The sequence below is a fragment of the Petaurus breviceps genome, unplaced genomic scaffold (assembly GCF_028583685.1).
Source record: "Petaurus breviceps papuanus isolate PSGF00001 unplaced genomic scaffold, PetGlider_PUasm1.0 138, whole genome shotgun sequence".
Classification (NCBI taxonomy): domain Eukaryota; kingdom Metazoa; phylum Chordata; class Mammalia; order Diprotodontia; family Petauridae; genus Petaurus; species Petaurus breviceps.
The window spans coordinates 89,309-117,140 of NW_027185694.1; the positions used below are offsets into that span (position 1 = coordinate 89,309).

Consider the following 27,832-nt stretch of genomic DNA (forward strand, 5'->3'; position numbering starts at 1 on the left):
AGGGAAGTCAGTAAGTAGATAGCAAGTAAATGTCCTACAAGTCTGGCAGATCACATTAGATTAGTTTGGCAGCAAATACTTGGAAAGTATAGGTAGAATAAGAATTATTGCTTCCATTTTACATATGAAAAAACTGAAATTTAGAAATAATTAAATAATTTAACACAAGGTCACATTATACCACGTAGTTTGTGGTATAATTTTGTCTAGAATCCAGATCTTTGTGTGCTCTTCCCACCAAAGATAGTGATTGAGCGACCTTATTAAATGAGTGTATTTTTGGTCTTTAAAGGACATAGTAGCCATCTTAGTGAAGGAAGAGTTCAGCAGTGGCTTGGGGGGAGGAAGAATTGAACTTCTGGTAAGTGTAAAGGCAGATCATAATTGAGGGCTTCCCTGGATGCCACAGGCTTAGGCAGATGAAGTGTGGTAAAATGAGGGGAACAGAATTCAGGTGTGTCATGTAAGCAGCTCTGTAGTCTTAGAAGAGCTAGACCTGAGTCTTGGGCCAGAAGCTGTGACCTATGTGAGCCCCCATGGTCCCTATTCTTACACCTCTAAGCCTCTGGAGATAGGGTTTCAGTGCCACATATTGGGGGTAGAGATATTGGAGTTTGACAGGGTGTCAAGAAGATAACTAGAAGATTGTATTGTGGAGAGATGGGGCATCTAGATATGGTAAAGTCTCACAGATTAGGAACCTGGGACCCCATGGAATGTTGGAGGCACTTCTGTTGCCATGCTGTTGTGTTCTGCCTCCTCCCATTCAGCACTCAGGACTCTCACCTAGGTTCTCCACTACTAATTCGTCAGATTTCCCCATATCTAACTACCTTCTAAATACCCTTCTCCCTCCACAATGTATTCCAGTCATCTTCCTGATGTATTGGCCGAGTTCTGATTTCCTCCTCTAAACAAGCACTCCAGGTCCTGCCTTGGGTCTGTGCTTTCATGATTAATGAGAGGTTCACCATATCTAACTACCTTCAGACCCTCCATGGTGTACAGTGACTGTCTTCCTCACATGCTGTTACATGTACAGCTCAATTGCCTCCTTTACCCTTTCTCCTCCCCCCTTATTGTGGGAACAGTAATCAGATAAGCACTAACATTCTTGGAAAGGACATGCCATTCAGTTGCCTTATGACATTAATTACTGTTCCTGTGCCTTCTCACATCAAAATTCCTCTTTCTGACCAATACTCTACTATATGTATTGACTCAACTTATTAGAAAGTTAGCTACTTAAGGTCATAAACTGTCTTTTGTATTTTTATCCCTAGCCTATTTAGATTTTATTTATTTTACCCTATTTAGATTTATTCTTTTCCCTAAATCATATACTCAGAGACATTCCTTTTATAGTTGGGTAATTATCTTTCCTTTCTGGGACTGCCAGCCTGGCCAACTTATTTGCTAATGAGTCTAGATAGCAATAGCATCAAGACTTGTGCTAGTTTGAGGGACTATTTATTAGTTAATTTATTTTTAGTTTTCAGCATTCATTTTCACAAGATTTTGAGTTCCAGATTTCCTCCCTATCTCTCCCCTCTCCCTACCCCAAGATGGTATGAATTATGATTACCCCTTCCCCAAATCTGCCTTCCCTTCTATCACCCCCCCCCCAACCTCTTCTCTTTTCCTCTTCTATTTCTTGTAGGGCAAGATAGATTGCTATACCCCATTGCCTGTATATCTTATTTCTGAGGAACTATTGAATAAAGTGAGATTTCTAAAGAAATCCAATAAAATTTTCAGGTTGTTTGCACTTGAACAAGATGGAGCTTTTAAGTGGCATAGGTATCTTTTATGTAAAGGGCTTTTTTTCTAGTAGTTGACTTAAAAAAATCCATTTTAGTATTTGAAATTTATTTGAATTATGAATCTGAGGATTTCATTAGAGGATTACTTGTAGTAGCATTGTGTAGTGGAAAGACCACTAGATTTACTATGGGGTGCTCAGGAAGGACTAGAACTCCTGGTATGAGGGTTTGCTAAGCCTTTTTCCGGGCTGCTTATTCAACTTTGGTGTAGGCTTTCACCCAACTCTCATCTGTTGCTCCAAGAAGTTGTAACATGCATGATGACCATATCCTGGTAAAAACTGTTCTGGCAGATAGACTAAACCAAGTTAAGGGTAAACAACTAGGCCTCAGACCTGTTGGTAAATTAGGAGAATGTCTGCCCCAAGCATGTGAGGACTTTCTTGGGTGGAATGAGTGGATGAGAACTCTATGGAGGACTTGATCAGACTTTGAAGATGCCAGTGTCATCCACTGCATCCTGGACTGTTGCTGCTTGTCTTGACTTTTGTCCTGCCACTGGACTTCAATGACTTTGGAAGTGAGAGTGAGGCTGACAATGTTGCACAACTCTACCCCACTTAAATCCAATTTATGCAAGAGTCAAGACATCACTCTGTGATGTCATTGGTCCTTTTCAAAATGGAGGATAGACAGCAGATTTAGAGTGGGTATAACCACATTAGAGTTCTAACTTGGACAGCATATGATCATAAGCTATTTAACATAGGCAAGTTATTTAACATAGAGACAGCAGACAAAAGGAGAGACTGAAATGAGCTGGGAGAGATCAAGGAGGACCTTCAGGCTCCACAGGCCATTTAGAGTAAAAGACTTAGCCGAGGCCACCTGCCTCTTCAGGGATTGAGGGAAGTTCCAAGAAAAGCTCTACTCTTTCCCCAACTTCCATTCATACACTGTAATACACCTTACCTCCTTATTTCATTTAAATGTTTCCTGTATCCCAATTTTTGCCTCAAACATAAAGAGGTGAGAGATTAGCTTGAGGTTAACAAAATCTCAAGTAAGGACAGAGAGCCATTCTTTTTTCTACATGTTAGGAATTTTTCTAACCAAGGGCTCTGACCTACTGTATTTATATATTAACTCTCTTCAAGAATGAAGGATGGACAGCAACACACGATTGACTTTTCATTTTTTTGCACTTAATAGCATTTTATTTTTTCCAATTACATGTAAAAATATTTTTCAACATTCATTTTTTAAGATTTGGAGTTCTAGATTTTTCTCCCTTCCTTTCTCCTCCTTGTCCAAGACAGCAAGCTATCTGATACAGAATATACATCACAATGATGTTAAAAATATTTCCACATTAGTCACATTGTGAAAGAATCAGAACAAAAGGCAAAAAGTATGAGAAAGAAAAAAACAAAAAAAGTGAAAATTATATACTTTGACCTGTATTCAGACTTCATAGTTCTTTCTCTGGATGTGGATAGCATTTTCCATCATGAGCTTTTTGAAAGTGTCTTGGATCATTGTATTGCTGAGAAGAGCTAAGTCAGTCATAGTTGATCATCTCATAAATTGTGTACAGTGTTCTCCTGTTTCTGCTCACTTCAGCATCAGTTCATATAAGTCATTTCAGGGTTTCCTGAAATCCACCTGCTCATCATTCCTTATAGCACGATAGCATTCCATTACATTCACATACCACAACTTACTCAGTCATTCCCTAGTTGATGGGTATCCTCTTAATTTCCAGTTCTTTGCCATCACAGAAATAGCTCCTATAAATATTTTTGTATATGTGGGTCAAGTTCCCTTTTTTAGGATCTCTTTGGGATATAGACCTAGTAGTAGCATTGCTGGATCAAAGGGTATGCACATTTTTATAACCCTGTGGGCATAGTTCCAAATTGCTCTTTAGAATGGTTGGATCAGTTCACAATGCCACCAACAATGCATTAGTGTTCCAATTTTTCCACATCTCAATATTTATCATTTTCCTTTTCTGTCATATTAGCCAATTTGATAACGTGTGAAGTGGTACCTCAGAGTTGTTTTAATTTGCATTTCTCTTATCAATAGTGATTTAGAGCATTTTTCATATGATTATAGATAACTTTAATTTCTTCATCAGAAAACTGCCTGTTCATATGGTTGGGTGATGTAATGTATGCCAAGGAAAGGCAACTTCCCAAGGTTCAGAATACCAGCTTAGGTGCTCTCCATTTTATTCAGTGACAAACCAAGAACAGAGAAGATCAAGACAAATTAAGAACAGAGAAGGTCAAAACATGACATCATTCAAAATACAGCATTTACTAAGTGTGATTAAATAATCTCCAAGTACTACTCCACCCCAGGACTTCCAATCATTCAATCAATTACAAAGTCCCTGTTCTAAATACTACTCCACCCCTAGGCTGTACCTTCATTTAGTCCACAACAAAGCCCCTCTTCTCAAATGGAGATTAGTTTCCAATCTAAGTAAAGTACATTCATTCTTTCAACCATAGAACACAAACAGGTCAAAAGTTCCCCACCCCTGGATCACAATTGAATCTACCCCAGAGTTACATCAAGTTTAAGCACAGCACTTAATACCCAAATGGAGGTCTTTTCTTCATCTTGACATGAGGCAAGTTCTCAGCAATCTTAGTTCCTGGGGAGACAAGGCTTAGCAAGGCCACAAGATACATTGCCAGTCTCTTCATTAATTCATCCTCTGTCTGTAGAACAGTCCTAGAACCCCTGAAAACATTAGCAAAACCCTCTTCCAGGATTTCTGTAAACATACAACAAGAAAATCCTTCTTCAGGGCTTCTGAACCAACAGAAAGGTTCCCAGACCCCTGCAACAACAGCACTGTCCTTCACCAGTGGACAGTATTCACTCTCTGTCTGCAGGACAGTCTCAGGAGCTCTTAGCCAACAGCCAGGTTCCAGGACTTCTTTAACAAAAGGACTGTCTTTCACCAGTGGACAAATCTGGCAAAACAACATCAAAACAGACAAAGTACCAGCAAAACAGCCATGTCTTCTCAGTCCTTGGCAGCTCAGGGGGCAGGTCTCAAAAGTCCAGGGCAATTCAAAGTGGCCCCCAGCAATTCTCTCAGTCTCTCTCTCTGCCTCCATGAGGTGCTGCTTCCAAAAAGTTATTCTGCCTCTCTCTTGTCTCTCCAAATCTAAGTCACCAGCTCCTCCCAGTTCAGGACTTTGTTTTCACATCAACAAGTCCATCCCACAGGTGGGATTAACAAACTCTGGGTTTTAACACAATCAATTTGAAAACCTAGCCAATACAGGGGGATCTTTATGCTCCATTACTATCACAGGTGATGATTTGTATTCTTATACATTTGACTCAGTTCTCTATATATTTGAGAAATGAGGCCTTTATCAGAACAGTGGTTGTAAAAATTGTTTCCCAACTTTCTGCTTTCCTTCTAATCTTGGTTGCATTGGTTTTGTTTGTCCAAAAACTTTTAAATTTTATGTTATCAAAAGTTTCCATTTTGTATTGCCTAGCATTCTCTATCTCTTGTTTGTTTATAAATTCTTCACTCTCCAGAGATCTGACAGGTAAACTATTCTTTGCTCTCCTGATTTGCTTATGGTATCCCCCTTGTATCCTCCTTTGTCTAAATCATGTGCTCATTTTGACCTTTTCTTGGTATAGGGTATGAGATGTTGGTGTGTGCCTAGCTGGTCTCTGCCATGTTATTTTCCAGTTTCCCCAGCAGCTTTTGTCAAATAGTGAGTTCTTATCCCAGAAGCTGGAGTATTTGGTTTTTATCAAATAGTAGATTACTGTAGTCATTTACTATTGTCTTGTGTACTTCACTGAGTTTCACTAATCCAGCACTCTATTTCTTTTTCTTTTTTGCTTTTTGGAGGGGGAAGGCAGGGAGGTTTGGGTTAAGTGACTTGCTCAAGGTCACACAGCTAGTAAGTGTTAAGTGTCTGAGGCCGAATTTGAACTCAGGTCCTTCTCACTCCAGGATGGGTGCTCTATTTATTGTACCACCTAGTTGCCCCCCGCCCCAGCTTTATTTCTTATCAAGTACCATATAGTTTTGCTAATATCCACTTTGTAATATAGCTATAGATCTGATTAGGCTAGATCACATTCCTTTGCATTAAAAAAAATTAATTCCCTTGATATTCTTGACCTTTTGTTCTTCAGATGAATTTTATTATTTTTTTCTATCTCTATAAAATAATTTTTTTGGTATTTTGGTTCGTATGACACTGAATAAATAAATTAATTTAGGTAGAATTGTCATTTTTATTATTTTAGCTCAGCCTATCCATGTGAGCAATTGATATTTTTCCAGTTGTTTAGATCTGACTTTATTTGTGTGAAAAGTGTTTTGTAATTGTAGTCATATAGTTCCTGAGTTTGTCTTGGCAGGTAAACTCCCAAATATTTTATACAGTGTAGATTTTTAGTGTACATATAGTGTGCATATTTTAAGTGGAATTTCTCTTTCTGTCTCTTGCTACTGTTGTGCTTTGTTGGTAATGTATAGAAATGCTGATGATTTATGTGAATTTGTTTTATATCCTGAAACTTTGCTAAAGTTGTTAATTGTTTCAAGTATTTTTAAGTTGATTCTCTAGGATTCTTTAAGTGTACAATCATGTCATCTTCAAAGAGTGATTATTTTGTTTCCTCATTGCCTATTCTAATTTCTTCAATTTCTTTTTCTTGTCTTGTTGCTAAAGCCAACATTTCTAGTACAATATTGAATAATAGTGGTGATAATGGACATCCTTGTTTCACCCCTGATCTAATTGGAAATGCTTCTAGCTTATCCCTATTATATAAATGCTTGCTGATGGTTTTAGATATATATTGCTTTTCATTTTAAGGAAAACTTCATTTATTCCTATATTGTCTAGTATTTTTTAATAGGAATGGGTGCTGCATATTGTCAAATGCTTTTTCTATATCTGCTGAGATGATCATATGATTTCTATTTGTTTGTTATTGACATGGTCAGTTATGTTGATAGTTTTCCTAATATTGAACCATCCCTGCATTCCTGGTATAAATCCTACCTGGTCATAGTATATTATCCTAGTGATAAATTACTGTAATCTCTTTGCTAATCTTTTATTTATAGTTTTTGCATCAATATTCATTAGGGAAATTCGTCTACAATTTTCACTCTCTGTTCTGGTTATTCCTGGTTTAGGTATCAGCAAGGATTATGAATACTCCAGCTTCTGGGATAAGAACTCACTATTTGACAAAAGGTGCTGGGGAAACTGTAAAATAACATGGCAGAGACCAGCTAGGCACACACCAACATCTCATACCCTATACCAAGAAAAGGTCAAAATGAGTACATGATTTAGACAAAGGAGGATACAAGGGGGATACCATAAGCAAATCAGGAGGGCAAAGAATAGTTTACCTGTCAGATCTGTGGAGAGTGAAGAATTTATAACCAAACAAGAGATAGAGAATGCTAGGCAATACAAAATGGAAACTTTTGATAATATAAAATTTAAAAGTTTTTGGACAAACAAAACCAATGCAACCAATTTTTTTTTTGATCATGGCTTTCAGGTAGTACAGTAATTCTTGAACTATTTCTCCTAGATCTGTTTTCCAAGTCAGTTGTTTTTCCAGTGAAAGACATTTTACATTTTCTTCTGTTTTTTCATTTTTTGATTTTGTTTGGCTGATTCTTGATGTCTCATAGAGTCATTAGCTTCCAATTGCCCAATCCTAATTTTTAAATAATTATTTTATTCAATTAGCTTTTGTACTTCCTTTTCCATTTGATCAATTCTACTTTTTAAGGAGTTGTTTTCTTCCATTTTTGTCCTTTCTTTTCCAAGCTGTTGACTTTCTCTTGCATAATTCATTTCTTTACCTAGTTTTTCTTCTACCTCTCTTATTTGATTTTATTGTAGCCAAATTCCAGAATTATCACATCAAGGAGAAAATACTACAAGGAGCCAGAAAGAAATAATTCAAATATCAAGGAGTCACAGTCAGTATTACACAGGATTTAGCAGCTTCTACATTAAAGGATCAGAGGGTTTGGAATATGATATTCCAGAAAGCAAAGAAGCTTGGATTACAGCCAAGAAGCAGCTACCCAACAAAACTGAGCATAATCCTTCAGGATATTTTCAAACGTATAAATTGCCCCAATTAAGAAAATACTTAACCCCATTTTAGAAAAAGAAATTGAACAAGCCATCAATGAACTCCTTGATAAGAAAATTATCTGGGGTGGCTAGGTGGCACAGTGAATAGCACCATAGTAGCTTTCACTCTTTTCTGTTTTTTTGCTCATTTTCCAGCTTATTTCATGACTTTTAAAGTTGAGCTCTCCTGTGGCACAGGGGGCATTGTCCCACACTTCTTGCACTTGGGTCAGGGACCTCATCAGTATTTTTCTGGGCCGGGCCCCTGGGGCTTGTGACTTGCTGTAGCAGCAAGCACCCCAAGCGTCCTCAGGGTTGCTGCTCACACAGGTTCTTGGGTCTGCTTTGTTAAAGGAAAGCAACTCAAAATGGGTTAACAAGCTTACTTTAATCAGTCAGACATATATTGTTTACTTTGGTCAGGGGAAAAAGATCAGCACCCCGAACTTCAAAGTATACAGGCAGAATTATCAAGACAGAAACAGATCAAGTAGACAGATTTCCAAATTGTCCAGCCATTACATCCATACCAAATCAACATCTGGCTTTCAACATCTGGGTTTTTCAAAGCCGCAGAACACTTCTCAAAGTGAGCCCCCAAAACAAAGCTACACATCAGGGCTTATATAGCCTTCTCCTGGCTCAGAGAATGTAACAACCTTCTGGACCCACTGGCCAATCAAGAAGTATCTACTGAAAAACAAACCTCCCACCCCAGGCTTCAGGTGCACTTTAGCCTAGGGGCAGGGAAGATCTTCCAAATCTGCATTCCCATTACACTTGCCCACTGTGCTGGGGTGGTTCTGCCTAGTTGTGCCTGTTGTACTAGGGTTCCAGAGTTGGCAGTTTGCCTTCTGGACTGGTGTTGCTGGCCTCATAGCTGTCTTGGCTGTGCCACTAGCCTGCTGAACCAAGACTTTTCTGTGCTGTGGCTAAGAATCTCCCACTGACTTGTCTGGACACTGTCTGTGCAGTGCTTTGCTACTGTTTTTATCCAAGTGAGATAGATCTTTCCTGAAATCCTTTTAAGTTATTTTTTTTTATCAAATGATTTATTAACTTCTCGTTGACATCATTCATTTCCACAAGATTTTGAGTTACAAATTTTCTCCCCACTTTTCCCCCTACCCACCACTCCAAAATAGTGATCTCACTGGATATCCCCTTCTCTAGGATACTCTCTCCCATATCTTCTCCCATACCCCCTCTGACTTTCCAGTAGGGCACAGTGGATCTCTATGCCCCAGTGCCTGTATATTTTATTTCCCAGTTACATGTAAAATAATATTAATAATAGCATATATATATATTTAAACATAGGATCTTTAATAACCTCTTCTTAAATTAAATTACTTGGAATTCTTGTGGTTGTATATCATACATACTTTTTTTCTTAACAGTATTTTTTTTTCCTAAATTCAGGTAAAGACAATTTTTAGCATTATTTTTTAAATAAAATTTTGAGTTCCAAATATTAACCCTCCTTACAACAGCAAGCAATTTGTTATAGGTTATATATGTGCAATAATGTAAAACATTTCCAAATTAGTCATGTTGTGAAAGAAGAAATAGAACAAAAGGAAAAAAAAACCCATGAAAAAATAAAGTGAAAATAGTATGTTTTGATTTGCATTCAGACTGCATCAGCTCTTTCTCTGAATGTGGATAGCATTTTCCATAATAAATCTTTTGGAATTGTATTACTGAGAAGAGCTAAGTCAGTCATAATTGGTCATCTCACAGTATTGATGTTACTGTGTACAATTTTTTTTCTGGTTTTGATTACTTTACTTTGCATCAGTTCATCTAAGTCTTTCCAAGTTTTTCTGAAATCCACCTGCTCATCATTTCACAGTGTAGTAGTATTCCATTGTATTCACATACCACAACTTCATACATACTTTTGAATTAAATTTGGAAATGATGGGTATGGCAAACAGTAAATACCATAGAGAAAAAAATGAAATTGATTGTATTTTAGCAGGTGGGAAATTATTGGATACTAATATGGAAGTCATTTCAGAATCAACTTTTTACAGTCAAACCAGATGCTTAGAGCAAATGTCAACCTTAATTCCAAACTATAAAAAGGATACAGATGAAAAAGCATCATTTTTGAGTATAAATAATTTGCAGAAGATTTTGAAAAAAAGTAGAAAGTTATGGGAGAAGTATTATTTCACATAATAGTAGAAAAGCCCTTCGATCCCTCAGTGTAGAAGCTGCCAGATCCTGTGTGTTTCCTGATTGTGTTTCCACAATGTTCAAATTGTTTCTTCCTGGTTGCTTGTAATATTTTCTCCTTGATCCGGGAGTTCTGGAACCTGGCTATAATATTCCTAGGAGTTTTCTTTTTGGGGTCTTTTTCAGGAGGTGATTGGTGGATTCTTTCAACCTTTATTTTGCCCTCTGGTTCTAAAACATCAGGGCAGTTTTCCTTGAGAGTTTCTTGGAGGATGATTTCTAGATTCATTTTTTGATCATGGCTTTCAAGTAGTCCAATAATTTTTAAATTATCTCTCCTGGATCTATTTTCCAGGTCAGTGGTTTTTCCAGTGAGATATTTCACATTGCCTTCTATTTTTTCATTTGTTTGGATCTGTTTAATAGTATCTTGATTTCTCAAAGTCACTAGCTTCCATTTGCTCCAATCTAATTCTGAAGGAATGATTCTCTTCATTGAGCTTTTGAGATTCTTTTTCTGTCTGGCAAATGTGGCTTTTTAAGGCATTCTTGTCCTCATTCCCTTTTTAGCCTCTTTTATTTTTTAAGGAGTAATTTTCTTCAGTCAGGTTGTTGACTCCCATTTCATAATTTTCTTGCATCGTTCTCATTTCTCTTCCCAATTTTTCCTCCACTTCTCTTGGATTGCTGTGCTTGGTTTGCTTCCTTTGGCTGCTGATGTTTCCTGTGGCTCACTTTAAATGATGCTATACTTTTGGCTGCCACAATAATTCATTTTTAAAAATACTAACAATCTCTTGGTTATGTCATATAACTTAATCATGGAATACCATGATATGAGCAAGAATCAGAATTGTGAGAGAGAACATTTTAATATGACACAATGTTTATTTAGACTAAATGGTTAACCCTCAGATAAAAAGAATGGACAGTAATGTTAAGAGTATTTTAATGGAGGAAGATGCCACTTTTCATATAAATGTTTTAGCAAGGCTTCTTGGAGGAAGAAGAGAAAGGGCAACTTCCACACTAATTTGTACAGAATATTCTATTATTATTTCTTGATATATGATTTCATCAGTGTGGAGAACTCCCAGCATGAAAATTTCCTTCATTGATAGAAACTCACAACTTTTTTGTAATTTCAAATCTTAGAAAGATGGTGGGGGCATTGAAGGATTGTCACCTGCCTATGTAACAAAGCTAATATATGTTAGGGGCAGGAATCTTACAGTCTCCAAAGAGGTCTCTTTATCCACTAAGCCATGCTCTCTATATTTTGTTAGATGGTTGAAAATATCTATTTCTCTAAGATTTTTATGCTATCCCATTGTCTGATTTTAAGGAATTTAGCCACCATAGAAGATATATTCCAATATCTTTGAGGAAATGTACAACCTATGAACACTATTTTTTTATTTTCTCTTTTATTATGTACTCTTCATCATTTCAGGAAATTTATTGTATTACAATTGACAGTGTACTGAAAAATGAATATATAAATGATATTTTTGATTTTATCTTTTCCTCTTAGATTATTGAAATGAAGAAGAATTATTGAAATGAAGAAGTAACTGTCAAGATGAACAAATTAAAAGTGTTATCAGAAAAAAGGTATTGTAAGTGCAACTATGATCATATATAAGCCATATAAATACATGTAGCATAAGGAAAACTATTTTGAGGCTGTTTTTTCTTTTTATAGTAAGAATATTCAATGAAAACATAGTACTCCACTAACTTTATATCAAAAAATATACCTATTCAAAATTGTTCTAAGTGAGAAAGTGTAAATTTTTAAAAATTCCATAAGAATACTCATAATCATTGTATTTTGTGTGCATTACTTCCCTTATTCCAAATTTTTTCTTGGATTGCTTTGTGATAAAGATACCAGGCAGGTGAAACATTTATTTTCTTACATTAGATAACATTAATTTTTTATATTTTTGTGTATATAAAACAATATTTGTGTCATATATGCATGCAGTTATGTATTAGTTATGAGATTACTTTGTAAATGATGAGTATATTTTAAAATCACATTAAGTTTCCCATAAAGAAGTTTATTATGCTCATCAAATATTTTAACTTCATATACTTGTGAAATTTCCAAATGAAAGAAGAATTTCACTTCACGTATGTTCTCTGGTAATAGGTAAAGGGAAATTGGTTTTAGATTCAGTACAAAAGTAGCATTTTTTTCTGCAGGTGCCAAAAAAACTAATATGGTCAAAGATGCCCATTAAATCATTTGCATTTGAAGATCTTTAAAGTAAAATTGTCGGTTTCCTGAAGTAAGTTTTAGTGTATACAACTTGTGTGAATAATTAATATTTCTTTACTTAACCCATACTCAAATGAACTTAATTAGAAAGAAATACATAACTTTCACTAATTTGTTCCAAACATGAATAAGTGTGTGAAGCTGGTTTAATAAACTAATATCGGATACTTTTATAGTGTGAACTGATTCTCTTTGCTGTCTAGATTGTAACTCTAGTTATTCCTTTTGTGTTTCTTTGGAGGAATTTGAGGAAAAATAAAATTCTTACTCCATGCAGTCTTTGTGTAGCCTCTTCTTTGGCACACTTGACTGAAGGAAAGACTTGCTACTTAACAGGCTGCCATCCAAGTATCTATTTGGGCAGAGGAAACTTAATTTCTCACTTCAAAACCTTCAGCAGCTCCAGTAATGAATAATCTCTCATTTCTTTTCAGAATTGCCTTTTTAGGTTCTATATGACATAATGAAAAGAACATTATAATTGTAATTGGGAGACCTAGATTCAAATCCTACTCCAACATTTGATTAGTTGTGTGACAATGGACACTTAAGTGGCTTAATCTCTGTAGACTATTTCCTCCTTTGTAAAAGAGTTTATATTACTTAGCTCACAGGAGTATGAGGAAAGTGCTTAAAATTTTAGAAAGTTCTATGTATATGTGAACTATTACTTTCAAATACAGTTTTATAGAATAGTGGTATAAAAGGTGATCAAATACATGTATGAACTAGAGAAGGAGGTGGGTTGGTCATACACAAGGAGAGATTACAGATGGACAAATCAATTGTTTCTCTGGTATCTATTAAATATTTTTTCAAAACCCCACATAATTATGAAAAGGCCTCCAATACTGGTAGATTCTCTACAAAAGATTTATGAAAAGACATGGACAAGAATTGCATAGGAAGAAAAGGTGTGGAGGGAGTGCTCACATTAATGAGGTCACTAATCCATAATGATTATTAATTAACAAATTAATTAAATACTTTTTATATGCCTACCATATAATTGTAAGGGGTACAAAAGCATAAATAAAATGCCTACCATGGTACTTGCCCAAAAGAGCTTAATATTTGTTTAAATTTTGATAAGACATAGTCTTTGTCCACAGTGAGCTTATACTATTTATATATATTATTTGGGAAACAAGACATACATATACACATGAAATAGTGAAGCTGACAGTAATAAAGTAGAGAATAATGTGCATGTTTTTATATATATATACATATATATATATGCGTATCTAATCTAGTTCCAACCTCTTACTTGGATCTAGTCCTCTATTACTAATTTCCCCCTAAATTTTTCTGTTTTGCTGGCCCATCATCACTTACAAAGTTCTCTTTCCCCATCCTGCAATATATACAATTTCCCTTTACATGTTACCAGTGCTTCCATTCTTCTAGTTACTCAAGCCCGAAACTTTGTCATTGGTTTGTCTTTCATCTTGTCCTTCTTCACAGTAGGCTGTCATGTCTCTTTTTGTATCTCCAGCACTTAGCACAGTGCCTGGCACATAGTAGGTGGTTAGTAAATGGATTTTGATTGATTGAACTGTTGGGAATGATGACCTTTGTGCTAGAGCCTAGCACAATTCCTTTTAGATAATAGGTCTGGAATAAATGTTTGTATTGGATTGAATTTTTGCTTCTTCCTTCAGAAAGTCTGCCTCTTCATCCTGTTACTCTATTATACTTATACTCTTATATGTGTATATATATATATATATGTATATATATGCTCTTATCATACTATAGTAAACTCTTAGTAATAGTATCTGTTTTTCCTTTTGTTTGTTTGTTTCCAGCTCTTATCATACTATAGTAAACTCTTAGTAATAGCATCTGCTTGGTTTTGTTTGTTTGCTTGTTTGTTTTTTTTCCCTAACCCCTGCTCAAGAACCTATAATGGCTCTTTTTTTACAGGATAAAGTATATATTCTTTTAGCTTTCAAGGCCCTTTCATAATCTAGTCATACTTAATTGCCCAGTTATATTTCCTACTACTTTCTGACATGAACCAGACCACTGACTGTTTCCAGCCCAGATCCTATAATCATCATCCAGGAAAATATCCCTGTGCAGAAGGGGAGGATCATCTCTATCAGTTACTTGCCATCTGCTTTCTTCAGTACAGGCATGCTAGACTACCTAAATGATCAGGGCTCACTAAAAGAGACATGTTCTAGGCAAGTTAAACCACTACTGCCATCTCAACCATCACCTGCCTATAGACCCTGATGAAAACAGATTAGAATTCTAAACCCAAGAGCTTTGGCAATAACAGTGGCCCCACACCACTGACCCTGTGTTCAGCCTTGCCACCATAGCCATCATCCAGGGAAACAACTCCTGTGGAGATCCAATCTGACAGTGTGCAGGTGCTCTGGCCCCCTCCTCAGCAGCCACTACTGTTGGAAGAAGGTTCTCACTGCTAAAGTCCTTGTCAATGTCAAATAGCTCAACATTAGAAATTAATATGGTTGCTTTTATCAGTGGAAATTAATGAATAAAGATACATTACCATTTATTTTGCTACTATACTATAAAAACCATGGAACCTTTTTAACTGACTTGAAGCTGAAATCTCCTGTGTGTATTATCTCTTCCATGATATGAACTTCTTGAAAGCAGAGACTGTCTCTTTTCTGTTTGTATCCTCAATGCATTTTTTTTTTTTTAAGCAATCGGGGTTAAGTAACCTGCTCAAGGTTACATGGCCAGCTATTTCTGGGTGTGGTGCTGAGTGTCTGAGCCCGGGATTCGTTCTCCAGGTTGTCCCAACACTGGAGCCGGTGCTCTTACTCGCTGAGCCACCTGGCCGCCCCTAAGCAATTGGGGTTAAGTAACTTGCTCAAGGTTACACGGCCAGGTGTTTCTGGGTGGGTGCTAAGTGTCTGAGCCCGGGATTCGATCTCCAGGTCTTCTCAACACTGGAGCCGGTATCCTCAATGCTTAACACAATATTTTGTATCCAGAAAATGCTTAATAAATGTTCATTAATTATTTTGTCACCCCTTCTTTTTGCTCTCTTTAGGTCAGTGTACTTAGTATTCTTTTGCTTAGAGTGTTATCCTTCTTATTTTTAATCTAATTGGGCATAGGTGACACTATAGCACTATCTTATCTCCATACAGGTTCAGCATGGCTATTTGTGGGCTGGTGGCTATTCATATCATGGCTGTATCCCTGGAGGTGTCACTATTGATAGACATGTCAGAAACACAGAAATTAAAAAAAATCCTCTCCCCTCTCATCTTCTTCTTTTATTTATTTTATTATTATTATTATTATTATTTTTAAAGCAATTGGGGTTAAGTAACTTGCTCAACGTTACACGGCCAGTTATTTCTGGGTGTGGTGCTAAGTATCTCAGCCTGGATTAGATCCCCAGGTCATCGTGCCACTGGGGCTGGTGCTCTTATTCGCTGAGCCACCTGGCTGGCCCTTCTCATCTTCTTCTTAACTCCCTGTAGTCTAATTTCTGACTTTATCATTTTAACTGATGTGGCTTTCTTCAGAGCTACTAGCAGTCTCTTAATGCTAAATCTTATGGTCTTTTCTCAGTCCTCATCCTTCTTGATCTCTCTGCTGCCTTTGCCACTGTCAAACATATTCTTCTACTGGATACTTTCTTCTCTATAGGTTTACATGACACCACTCTCATGGCTTTCCTCCTACCTATCAGACTGCTCCTCAGTCTTTTTTGCTGGATCTTCCTTCAGGTCACACCCTCTAACCATGAGTATGCCACAGGACTTGGTTCTGGGCCCTCTTTTCCTCTCCTCCTGTACTTTTTTACTTGGTGACCTCATCAGCTCCCATAGATTCAGTGATCATCTTTATACTGATGATTCTGAATTAGACTTATCGAGCACTCACCTCTCTGTTGACCTTCCTTCACAACTCCAAGTGTTTTTCAGTCATCTCTAACAGAATGTCTAGCAGTCATTTTAAACTCATTATGTCCAAAACTGAACTCTTTACTTTTTGCGCCAAGCAATTTCCCCTTCCAAACTTCCCTATAACTGTTGAGTGCACCTCTATTTTTTCAGTTACTTGGGCTTGCAAACTAGATATAATCCTTGACTCCTCACTCTCTACCACTCCCCCCACCCCTGCTATCAAGTCATTTGCCAAGAACTGAAAATTTTGTTTTCCCAATATCTCTTAGATATTTCCACTTCTCTTCTCTGATACCGTGTTTTCCCGATAATAAGACCTATCCCTAAAATAAGCCCTCCCCTTACTGTGTAAGATTCCTCTAAAATAAGCCCTCCCCCGAAAATAAGCCCTATTGAGATTGCTACTGTAGTGAAGGTGATCCCCTGCGCTACACGCTACATTACGGGTACCCTCTGTATGCACCGTCCCTCCCCCCCAGTGAAACGCACGCCGCGATCCGAGCTGCATCCAATCAACTGCAGCAGTGAGCGCATCATCCTGTTCTTCCCCAGTGATTTGCTTATTGAATAAAGGTACATTTTTTTGTTCACATTTACCTGTTTATTAAAATTGCTGTCAATGTTCATTAAAATAAGCCCTCCCCTGAAAATAAGCCCTCTGGTGTTTTTCTGTCTAAAAAAATTAATAAGACAGTATCTTATTATTGGGGAAACACGGTAACTATCACCACTCTAGTGTAGGTCCACATCACCTCATGTCTGGACTGTTGTAGTAGCCTGCAGGTTGTTCTGCCAACAACTCAACTCTAAGAAGGAATCTTCTTAAAGCTCATGTTTGACCATATCACTCTCCTACTCTGTAAACTCTAGTAGATTCCTGTTGCCTTCAGGACCAAATATAAAATCCTCTGGCATTCAAAACCCTTCCTAATCTAATCTGGTCACTTTCTCCATTTTCTTATATCTTATATATATCCCTCCTCCCACTCCCTCCAACAGATACTCTTTGATTTTCTAACATTAGTCTCTTTGCTGTTTCTTTTTTATCTTTTTTCTTTATTTTTTTTTTCAAATGCTTTATTAACTTCTGATTTACATCATTCATTTCCGCCAGATTTTGAGTTACAGATTTTCTCCCCGTTTTTCTCCTGCCCACCGCCCCAAAATAGCAGTCCCACAGGATATCCCCTCCTCCAGTCTGCTCTCTCCCATATCTTCTCCCATACCCCCTTCAACTTTTCCAGTAGGGCATGGTGGATCTCTGTGCCCCAGTGCTTGTATATCTTATTTCCCAATTACATGTAAAATAGTATTAATAATAGTATATGTATATACATATGTATATTAAACATTTGATTTAAAACTTTGAATTCCAGATTAATTCCCTTCCTGCCTTGTCACCCACCCTTACTGGGAAGATAAGCAATTCAGTATAGATTGTACATGTGTAGCTAATGCAAAACATTACCGTAGTAGATATATTGTAAAAGACTGACTATGTTTCCCTCTCTCCTATCCCACCTCCCACTTGTTTTATTCTCTACTTTGATCCTGTCCCTTTGCAAAAGTGGATGCTCCCAACTTCCCTCCCCTCCAGCCTGCCCTCTTTTCCATCATCCCCCCTCTCATCCCCTTTGCCTCTACTCTCCTGTAGGGTGATATACCCTATTTAGTGTGTACGTCTTTCTCTCCCTGAGGCAAACTCAATGAGAATAAGGTTGACCCATTCCCTTTTGCCTTCCTGTTCTTCCCCTCCATTGTAACCATTTTCCCTTGCCTCTTCTATATGAGATAGTTTACCCCATTCTGTCTCTCCCCATCTCCTCTCATTATATACTTCTCTCACCTCTTAATTTCACCTTTTAAGTATAATCCCTTCCTAATAAATTGGTCCCATGCCCTCTATCTATGAATACCTGTAAACATATATACACAATTCACATATGTGAATAATGTTGGATTCTTCTGTTTGTTTTGCTTCCTTTGCCTGGTCATGTCTCCACTCAGTCACTTGACCCCTGGGCTTTTTGCAATAGTAAGACTCTGCCACCAGACAGGGGAGCTTTGTTCCAAATGCTGGGGTTTTCTCAACTGCCAGAGGTATTAGTTGGGTGCCCTCTCTGAAGCTTCCACATGCTCTGGCAAGCTGGTCACACATCCCAGGACCTCCACCCTAGACCGCAATCCAGATCCAAGCAGATTAAAGCAAGAGCGATTACCCCTCAGACTGGTCACTTGGTCCCCCTACATTCTGCAGGCCAGGAGCTGAAGCTGTTTTATGGCAGGGGCGCAGCTGCTGAGGCGCATCAGAGGCTTCTTGCCTTGGGGGAAGAGGCCAACACACTTCCAACTACTGGATCCCAAAGTCCACACTGCAGTGACCTCTCACTTTGTCCTTAGCATCTATGTGTTGATAATTCTGGACCACCACAGCTGCTGGTGATCTGGCGTTCCTCCAGCTGGTGGGAGGTCCTGTTTCTATTCAGCCATCTTGACTCCGCCCCCACCCTCCCCCTTTGCTGTTTCATGAACAAGACAGTCCATCTCCCAACTATGGGCATTTTTCCTTTTTTTTTGGAGGGCAGTTGGGGTTAAGTGACTTGCCCAAGGTCACACGGCTAGTTTTTGTATTAACTTTCTGTGGCCGAATTTGAAGTCAGGTCCTCCTGGCTCTAGGGCTGGTGCTCTATTCACTTCGCCACCTAGCTGCCCCAAACTGTGGACATTTTCACAGGCTGTCCTCCCTGCCTGGAATACCCTCTTCTGCAGAGGAGATTGCTGTCAGAGTATCTCTGCCTCTGGGATTCCCTGACTTCCTTCAAGTCCCAGCCAAAATCCTACTTTCTTCAGGATGCCTTTCCCATTCTTCCTTAATTCTAATGTCTTTCTTCTGAGATTATCTCTAATTTATCCTGTGGATAGCTTGTTTGTACATTTATTTGCATATTGCCTTTCCCACTGGATTGTGAGCTCTTCAATGGCAGGGACTATCTTTTATCCTAATTTGTATCCCCAGTGCTCAGTATAGTGCCTAGCACATAGTAGGCACTTAATAAATGTTACTGACTTCTAGAATTCTGAAAGTAGTAGTAACCACTCCCAACATGACAGTGCCCGTAAAATTTGAGGGAGTGAGATTGTGTGGTAGGTGGCATTATACATATATAATATTTATGTGTCTATGTTTTAAGTATCTTAATTTGTGAATTAAAAGATTAAACATTTCCTCTTTTTTATGGAAAATTACAATACTTTCAAGATCAAAATAGATAACTGAAAAATGTATAAAATATTTTATTTCTGATATGACCCCAAGCCATATATGTAGCAGCATTAAGATTAAATTTACAGATGTGTTAAGAAATTTCCCTACTTTCAGTAGAAGTCAGAAGTAATTTTGGCTAAGGTAGAATTTCAGACAAATCTTTTTACTTGTTCTTTTTTGAGAAGTGATCATAGTATACTCTAATTTTTTAGTTCTATGGCATTAAAAAAACTCATAGACTTGTTTAGCAGGATATGTAAGGGGAGATGGATATTTAGTTTACCATTGTGTAAGTCATCATTAGACATGGGATGTTGATCCCCAAACCAAAAACTTATTTATGTTTTTTGTCTGATGTATGGAGGAACCTTTTGATTTTAGCTGAATGATTATACTAACTGGGCACCATTTACATGTGTTTCTACTTTATTGTTTTGTGCATTTTTTAGGTTTGTAACAAAAATAAATTGGCAGGATAACCTTATTTCCTTTTTTTTTGAGAGGCTTATTAAACTGTTAGAGCAGGGGACTGCTAGTTTTAGTGAAGCATTTAATAAATCTCTCATCATATTCTTGTGGAAAAGATATAGAGATATGACTAGACAGTATAATTTGGTAGATATTAACTGTGTAGAGAGACATGAAGAGTAGTCATGTATGTTTCAGTTTCAGATTGGAAGGAGTTCATGAGTGGAGTGCCCTAGGTAGTTCTGCTTGGTTCCTTGCTATTTAACATTTTTTGTCACTGACTCGGCTAAAAGCATAAAAGCATGGGAAACATGCAACTAGATTTACAGATGATACAGTGTTACAACAGAAAGGTAATACACTGAATGACAGAGTTAGGATTAAGAATAATTTTGACAAGTTGAGTGATTTTCACATTAGACTAAACCTAAGAATATGAAATTTAATAGGAATAAATTTAAAGTCACACAGCTGGGTTAAAAAAATCAGCTTCACAAGTACAAAATGAGGAAGGCATGGTTAGATAAATTGTTTTAAAAAGATCTGGAGGTCTTAATGGAATATAAAACTCATGAGTCAGTAATTTGATATGACAGGCAAGGTATAGTTTCCAAGAATAACTAATTCCAGGGATAAGTTTTCACTCTGCCTTGGTCAGACCACGTTTGGAGTATTATGTTTAGTTCTAGGTGCTACAATACAAGGAAGACATTGATAAATTGGAGAATTAACAGAAGAAGGCAACCAGATTGATGAAGGGCCTTTCTCATGCCATATGAGGGATCAATTAAATAAACTGGGATGTTTAGCCTTTAAAAGAGAAGAATACTAAGGGGAGATGATAACTTTTTTCAACCATTTAAAGGGCTGTCATGTAGAAGAGGGATTATACTTAATCTCTTTGGATTGATACATCAGGTCTAGGAACAGCGAGTGGAAGTTGTGGCGATACTAATACAGGTTTCATGCAAGGAAAACATTCCAATAATTAGAGGCAGAATAAGCTGCTTTGGGAGATATTTAAGGAAAAACTTGATGACCACTTGTTTGAGATATTGAAAAGTTTTCTTTTTCTGTTATGAGTTGGACTAAATAACATCTAAAGTCTCTTCCAACTCTGAAAATTTGTGACCTGATTTCTAGTAGTCTTCCACTGACTAGCTTTGTGACCCTAGAAGCTCACTCTATTTGATTTTCCTCATCTATTAAAAAAAAAATCCCAGGAGGTTAGACTAGATGATCTTTAAGATTCCTTCCAAATCAAAAATGCTATGACTAAAATGTTTAAGGATAAATGATTAGCTCATCTCTGAAGCTTTTGTAGTTTTTATTATTTATAGTCTGGTTTTACTAACAGAAACTGCTTTCTAACATAGACTGTTCTCAGAGAATCTAGTTCCTTTTCTTGCTAAATACCTGGAACAGATTTTGATTATGATAGACAACAGAAAACTTTTAAGCTGTTATAAAAAATTTTTTTCATGTCTTTTTCCTCATAGCTTGCACTACATTGCATAGGTTGTCATAAAGAAGTTTGTTTTTTGGGGTGGCCAGGTAGCACAGCAAGTAAGAGCACCAGCTCCAGTGTCAGGATGACCTGGGGATCGAATCCGGGCTCAGACACTTAGCACCCACCCAGAAACACCTGGCCGTGTAACCTTGAGCAAGTTACTTAACCCCAATTGCTTAGGGGAGGCTAGGTGGCTCAGCAAGTAAGAGCACCGGCTCCATTGTCTGGATGACCTGGATCGAATCTGGGCTCAGACACTCAGTACCACACCCAGAAATAACTGGCCGTGTAATCTTGAGCAAGTTACTTAACCCCAATTGCTTTAAAAAAAAAAGTTTGTTTTTTAAAATGTTCTGTTGAGGTGAAAGATAATGTTTTTAAATTTAAAAAATTATAAACTACACTCAAAAACATAAGTAAGATAATAACAGCTAACCTTTTTGTTCCCTATAGTTTGTATCATCTTTTAATAGCCATTTTAAAATTTGAGCCTTGTATCACCTCTATGAGGTAGGTGTTATAGATGTTATTGCTTCCATTTTACAGATAGGGTTGTGAAGATTATGACTTGCCCAAGGTTACACACTTAGGAAGTCTTGGAAGAATTTGAATCTGAAGTTTTCTTACTCCAAGTCTAGTCTTATATCCTTTAAGGCATACTGCCTATAAATGTGGATTAAATCTCCCTGTAAAATTTCAAGTACTTACCTTTTATTGAGCAAAAATGATAATATAATTTATTTATATAAGTATTATATATACATATAGAATTAATAATATTAATATGTAATATGTATTATTAATATATTAATATATAAGTATATTATAATAAATAAATAATAAATACAATTTGACTAAAAAACCCTGTTTGTTCGTAAGCCCATTTCTTGAATCTGTGTTTGCTAATGAAATATTTAAGGAAATATATTGTTGTAGACAAATTGGATATGTCTCAAAACTGGTTATATCCTCCCCACTAGAAATCCTGTTGCTGTCTTTTTATCTCAACAGTAGTTTTAAAAGGAAAGAAAGGCTGTATTTATATAAAATTCTTTGGAGTTTTATTCATTATAACAAAACTGGAAGTGATTCTAGTGATTGTGGAATGAGTGACTGAATTATAGTATATCTGTTATGCGGCAGTATGAAAATAAAAGAACTTGGAGAGATTTGGAAAGACACATACCAAGTGATGCAAAGCAAGGTTAGCAGAATAATTACAATGTACAAATTGGCTATATGAAGAATTCTTTTTAATTTTTGTCTTCCCTTATAGGTTTGAGATCCTCTTTCCTCACATTGTTTCTCATCCTGTACTTTAGCTCTACCTAGGAAAAAAAAAATCATTTTTTACAGATTCTCTCAAAATATCACCTATCCAAAACAACCCTGTAAAAGTTTCACTGTTTTTGCAATGACCCTTGCAAATTTTTAATGATAAAATAAAATAATATTCTTTTACTGATTCCCATGTAGTTTAGTTAACAACACATAAACAATAGTTTGGGTTAAATTGTACTAAGAATTCTTCTATTACCAGAAACTTTTCTGCAGTCTAAATAAACAAGCAGACAAAAAGTAGTTGGGAGAGTACCTGTGAGGATCTTTCTATAAAACCGTTTCCATCCAAATGTATTTTCTGATCCCGGGAGAAAAGTACATCAGGAAGTCATCAAGTTCAGCTTCCCTTCCAGGACAAGAATTCCTCCACTGAGAAAAGACCAACTTTATGAGGCTTTTTGTTCCTGATTTGCCAGCTCTGATTTTTAGAAAGTACTTCCTTGTGTTGACTCAAAGCTTGCTTCTCTTTAGACACATCAAAGATGGTAAAGAGATGTGTCATGCTCAATTCAGAGAATAATGAGATTATAATTTTGCGTGAATTTAATGGTATGAGAGGTAGTGTGACTTAGTGTTTAGAGAACTTAGCCTTGATAATTGGAAGGCCTGGAATAAAGCTGTTTGTGTGACCTGAGTAAGTCACTTGGCCTCTTGGTGCTCCAGGCAACTGGGCTGCTGACTTGTCTTGGGAGAGGGGTTTTTTCATCCAGGAGTTCCCTATCCCTATTACCTTGGTGCTATACTTCTATTGAGGTGTAGGCCAAGCTTTTTTTTTTTTGGCCTTTTTGGAGGGGGAAGTCAGGGCAATTGGGGTTAAATGACTTGCCCAAGGTCACACAGCTAGTAAGTGTTAAGTGTCTGAGGTCAGATTTGAACTCAGGTCCTCCTGCCTCCAGGGCCGTGTAGCAGCAAGCACCCCAAGTGTCCCCAGGGTGGGCTGCCAACACATGTTCTTGGATCTGCTTTGATAAAGGAAAGCAACTCAAAATGGGTTAACAAGCTTACTTTAATCAGTCAAATAAGTATCGTTTACCTAGTTCAGGGGGAAAAGGTCAGCACCCCGAACTTCAGAATATACAGACAGAATTATCAAGACAGAGAAACAGATCAAGTAGACAGATTTCCAAACTGTCCAACCATTACATCCATACCAAATCAACATCTGAGTTTTTCAAAGCTGGGGGTTCTCAACAACGGCTTCCCAGAGTTTCATCTGATCAAATCACAGAACACTTCTCAAAGTGAGTCCCCAAAACAAAGCCTCACATCAGGGTTTATATAGCCTTCTCTTGGCTCAGAGAATGTAACAACCTTATTGACTCACTGGCCAATCAAGAAGTATCTACTGAAAAACAAGCCTCCCACCCCAGGCTCCAGGTGCCCTTTAGCCTAGGGGCAGGGAAGATCTTAAAAATTTACATTCCCATTACAGACCAGTGCTCTATTCACTGTGCCACCTAGCTGCCCTACTCTAGACCAAGATTTTTTTTTAGTAAACAAGAGCATAATATTGAGATTTTAGTTAATAAATTCCTCAGATTTTTTCCACGTAAAGTACTGCCATGGAGAGAGCCTAAAGGGGTTCAGAAGAGGACACAGACAAGCTGGGAATTTTGTTACTTCTGTCAAATTTATTTATATACTTAGTTTCTTCTCCTTCCTTACCAAACTGTATATAATAGAAGCCCACAGTTTCACATATACCACACTTACTTTTCTGTTCCTTTTTATATGTTTATTTATGTTTAAGTTCATGATAAAAATGAAAATTTAAGAAAAACAAATGATTGCCATTAGGTTTCTTCTATCCTTATTCAATTGATGTTTTAGAAATGTGAGACTTTATATTCATCTGTATTAAATTTCATCTTCTTTTTTGTTTATTTCAGCTCATTGTCCCATCCTGTTGAGATAATTTTGAATCTTCATTCTGCCAGCTATTCATAGGATCATAGATTTAGAGCTGAAAGGGATCTTAGAGGCCATTGAGTCCAACTCCCTCATTCTACAGATGAGGATACTCAGGCACAGAGAGGTTGAGTGACTTGCCCAGGGTCACACAGCTAGTAAGTGTCCAAGGTGGGATTCGAACCCAGGTTTTCCTGACTCCAAGTCCAGTACCTTATCCACCATGCCATGCTGCCTTATCATTATCTCTCTCTCTCTCTCTCCTCTCATCAACAAGAAAGGAATGAGTTATATAGAGTAACATCTCATGTATCCAGCATCATTTTGGGGGAAATGAGATGCTCTGCATGAGTTTTGATTTTCAGGGAAATTCACTTACCTCAATTGTGAATACAGCTAAAATAAAAAGATCATGCTAGGTTAACTCGAGGACTCCTTCCAGCTTTGTCTTTGATTTCCAAACATTTTTTGGTGAACGTTTTTTAAAAAATGTATTATATGCCTCATTAATGAAGTCATATTCCAGGGTCTTCTAGTGATGTGGCAGCGACCCTGGGTTCTCGGACACTCTTCCTCTTTGCCCTCTGTATTTCATGCTGTTGACCAGTTTCTCTACTTGAATACTTTGTATTTTCTAGGTTTGAATGATACAGCTGCCTTTTGTGCTTCCCACCTATATGATACTCCTCAGTTTCATTTTATAGCTCCTCCCTGTGTCCTGTCCTCTCACCAGGGGTTTGATCAGTTCTTTCTTTTCTCTCTACTCTCTGGTTCTGCTCCCATTGATTTATTTATCACCCTTATATACAGGACTCTTAGATACAACCCCAGTTTCTTACCTATACTCCAGTCATCTAACAATTGCCCTTTGGAAATTTAAAAACAGATGTTCCTTAAGCATCTCTAATTGAATTAGTCTAAAACAAGAAAGATTTATCATTACTCTCAGATCCAGCCCTTTTCTCTTGTACATCATTATCTTTCTGGTTACCTATGCTCTAGACCTCAGTGTCATTGTTGATTTCTCACTCTTCTTCACACCTTCTCCCCTCCCCTGTCCAATTAATTGTCATGTTTTGTCACTTCTACATCTGCCCTCTAATCTACCACTTTAGTTTGAGCTATCATCATTCTATTTCAATAGCCTTCTAATTTGTCTTTCTGCCAGAAATTTTTCCCGTTTCCATTAAATCCTTCACATAGATGCCAAAATGGTATTTCTAAAACACAGACCTGACTACATTATTCCCTTGCTCAACAAGCTGGAGTGGCTTCCTTTTGCTTCTGGAATCAATTACAGACATCTGAAAGTTAAAGTATTTCATAGCCTGTCACCAAACTGCCTTTCAGCCTTATACACTACCCACTTTTACTATTTCTTCACACTCTTCAGTTCAGTCCAACTGTCCTTTTGTTTTTACTCACAGATGACATTCCATCTCTTGTCTTAGTGTCTTTTTATTGCCTTTCCTCTTGCTTAGAATTTCCTCTCTCCCTACCTTGGTCTTTTAGAATCCCTAATTGCCTTCATAGGTCAGAATAATTTCCATTTTCTAGAAGAAGCCTTTCCTGATTCCCCTACTTCCTATTACCTTCCTGCCAAAATTATTTTGTATGTTAAATCTGGTCTATGAGACAATGGAAAGGATGTGAGCTGCTTAAGGGCAGACTTTGTGTTGCTTACAAATTTGATAACCCATATTTTGGGTGAAGGTCTTTTGTTACTTATGATGGTTTGCTTTTGAGGTTGGAGTCAGATGATTCTTTTATCCAGCTTCTCTGTTAGAATAGATCAAGTAATGATAGGTTGACAGTTTATTAGTTATTAAACCCAAATATAGTATTATGAAAAGTTCTTTTGTTTTTATATAAACTCAATATTTTAGCCTTTTTTGGTTGTGTCACTGAGAATTTGGTGGTCTTATTTTAATAATTTTGTATAAATTGATCACTTTCTCTTTTTCTACAATATGAAGAGAATGGCTAATATATGACTTCAAATTTTATTTTTAAACCAATGCCTAACTCCAATATGACTTGCTTATAAAAGAGTTTGTTATGAATATAATAGCTGTACTATGTATGAGCCAGTGTGATACAGTAGAAAAGAGCTTTGAAATCAGAGGACCTGGGTTCAGATTTTGCCTGTCACTTAACTATCTCAATGAACTGGGGCAAGTCACTTTATCTCTTTGAGCCTCAGTTTTCCCATCTGTAAAAGGGTTGGACAAAATAGCCTCTAATGTTCCTTTCCATTCTAAATCTATGATTCTGTAATATTTAAAGAATGATTAGAAAATGTTGTGCATGCGCATGGGGCAGGGAGGTAAGATGGGTCTTTGGAATCTGACCTATTTATGTCATTCTTGTATGGAGCTCCAATTGTGGAAACATTTTCTACATATATAAATTCACAACTTATCCATAATTTGTAGCTTTTGAAAGTTGCTTGGGGTGCCAAGAGGTTAAGTGATTTGTCCATTATCCCATGGCTAGTATGTATCAGAGGCAGGACTTGAGCTCAGGTCTTCCTGACTCAAAGGTTGGCTTACTTTTTACTCACTTTTTACTGTGCTGTCACTTAATTAGAACGTATGGTTCTTTTAACTTCCAGGTTTTTAAAAATTACATTAATAGTTTGGTGTTGCGAGGTCATAAATCTTTTCACATGTCTGTTTTTATTCAAAATTTTTTTTTTTTTGCTTTTTGGAGGGCAGTTGGGATTAAGTGACTTGCCCAAGGTCACATGGCTATTTTTTTTTTTTTTTTGGTGTTAAGTGTCTGAGGCTGGATCTGAACCCAGGTCCTCCTGACTCCAGGGCTGGTGCTCTATTCACAGCGCCACCTAGTCACCCCTTATTCAACTTTTAATAAAAACTTTTGATGTTTTCAAAAGCTACAGTATCCTCCTCCCTCTCCCCTAATAAAATACCCCAAGTAAAACAACATAATTCTGTGCTAATTTTTCTGCCATTTTTAGGGAGGAGGATGAATTTAAGGACAGAATGTAGAAAAACAGCAGAAG

The 27,832-nt window shown here is 37.1% G+C and overlaps 1 protein-coding gene across 3 annotated transcripts in view; it reads left to right on the forward strand.

Moving 5' to 3' along the window:
- Positions 1 to 27,832, forward strand: part of AGTPBP1 (ATP/GTP binding carboxypeptidase 1) — a 238,964-nt gene that overhangs the window by 10,625 nt on the left and 200,507 nt on the right. For all 3 annotated transcript variants that reach the window (XM_069105050.1, XM_069105046.1, XM_069105052.1), the window contains one exon: positions 11,655 to 11,734. In XM_069105050.1, the coding sequence (XP_068961151.1) occupies positions 11,703 to 11,734 (32 nt within the window). In that variant the 5' untranslated portion in view covers positions 11,655 to 11,702. Of the gene's footprint in view, positions 1 to 11,654; positions 11,735 to 27,832 lie in introns of those variants that run through there.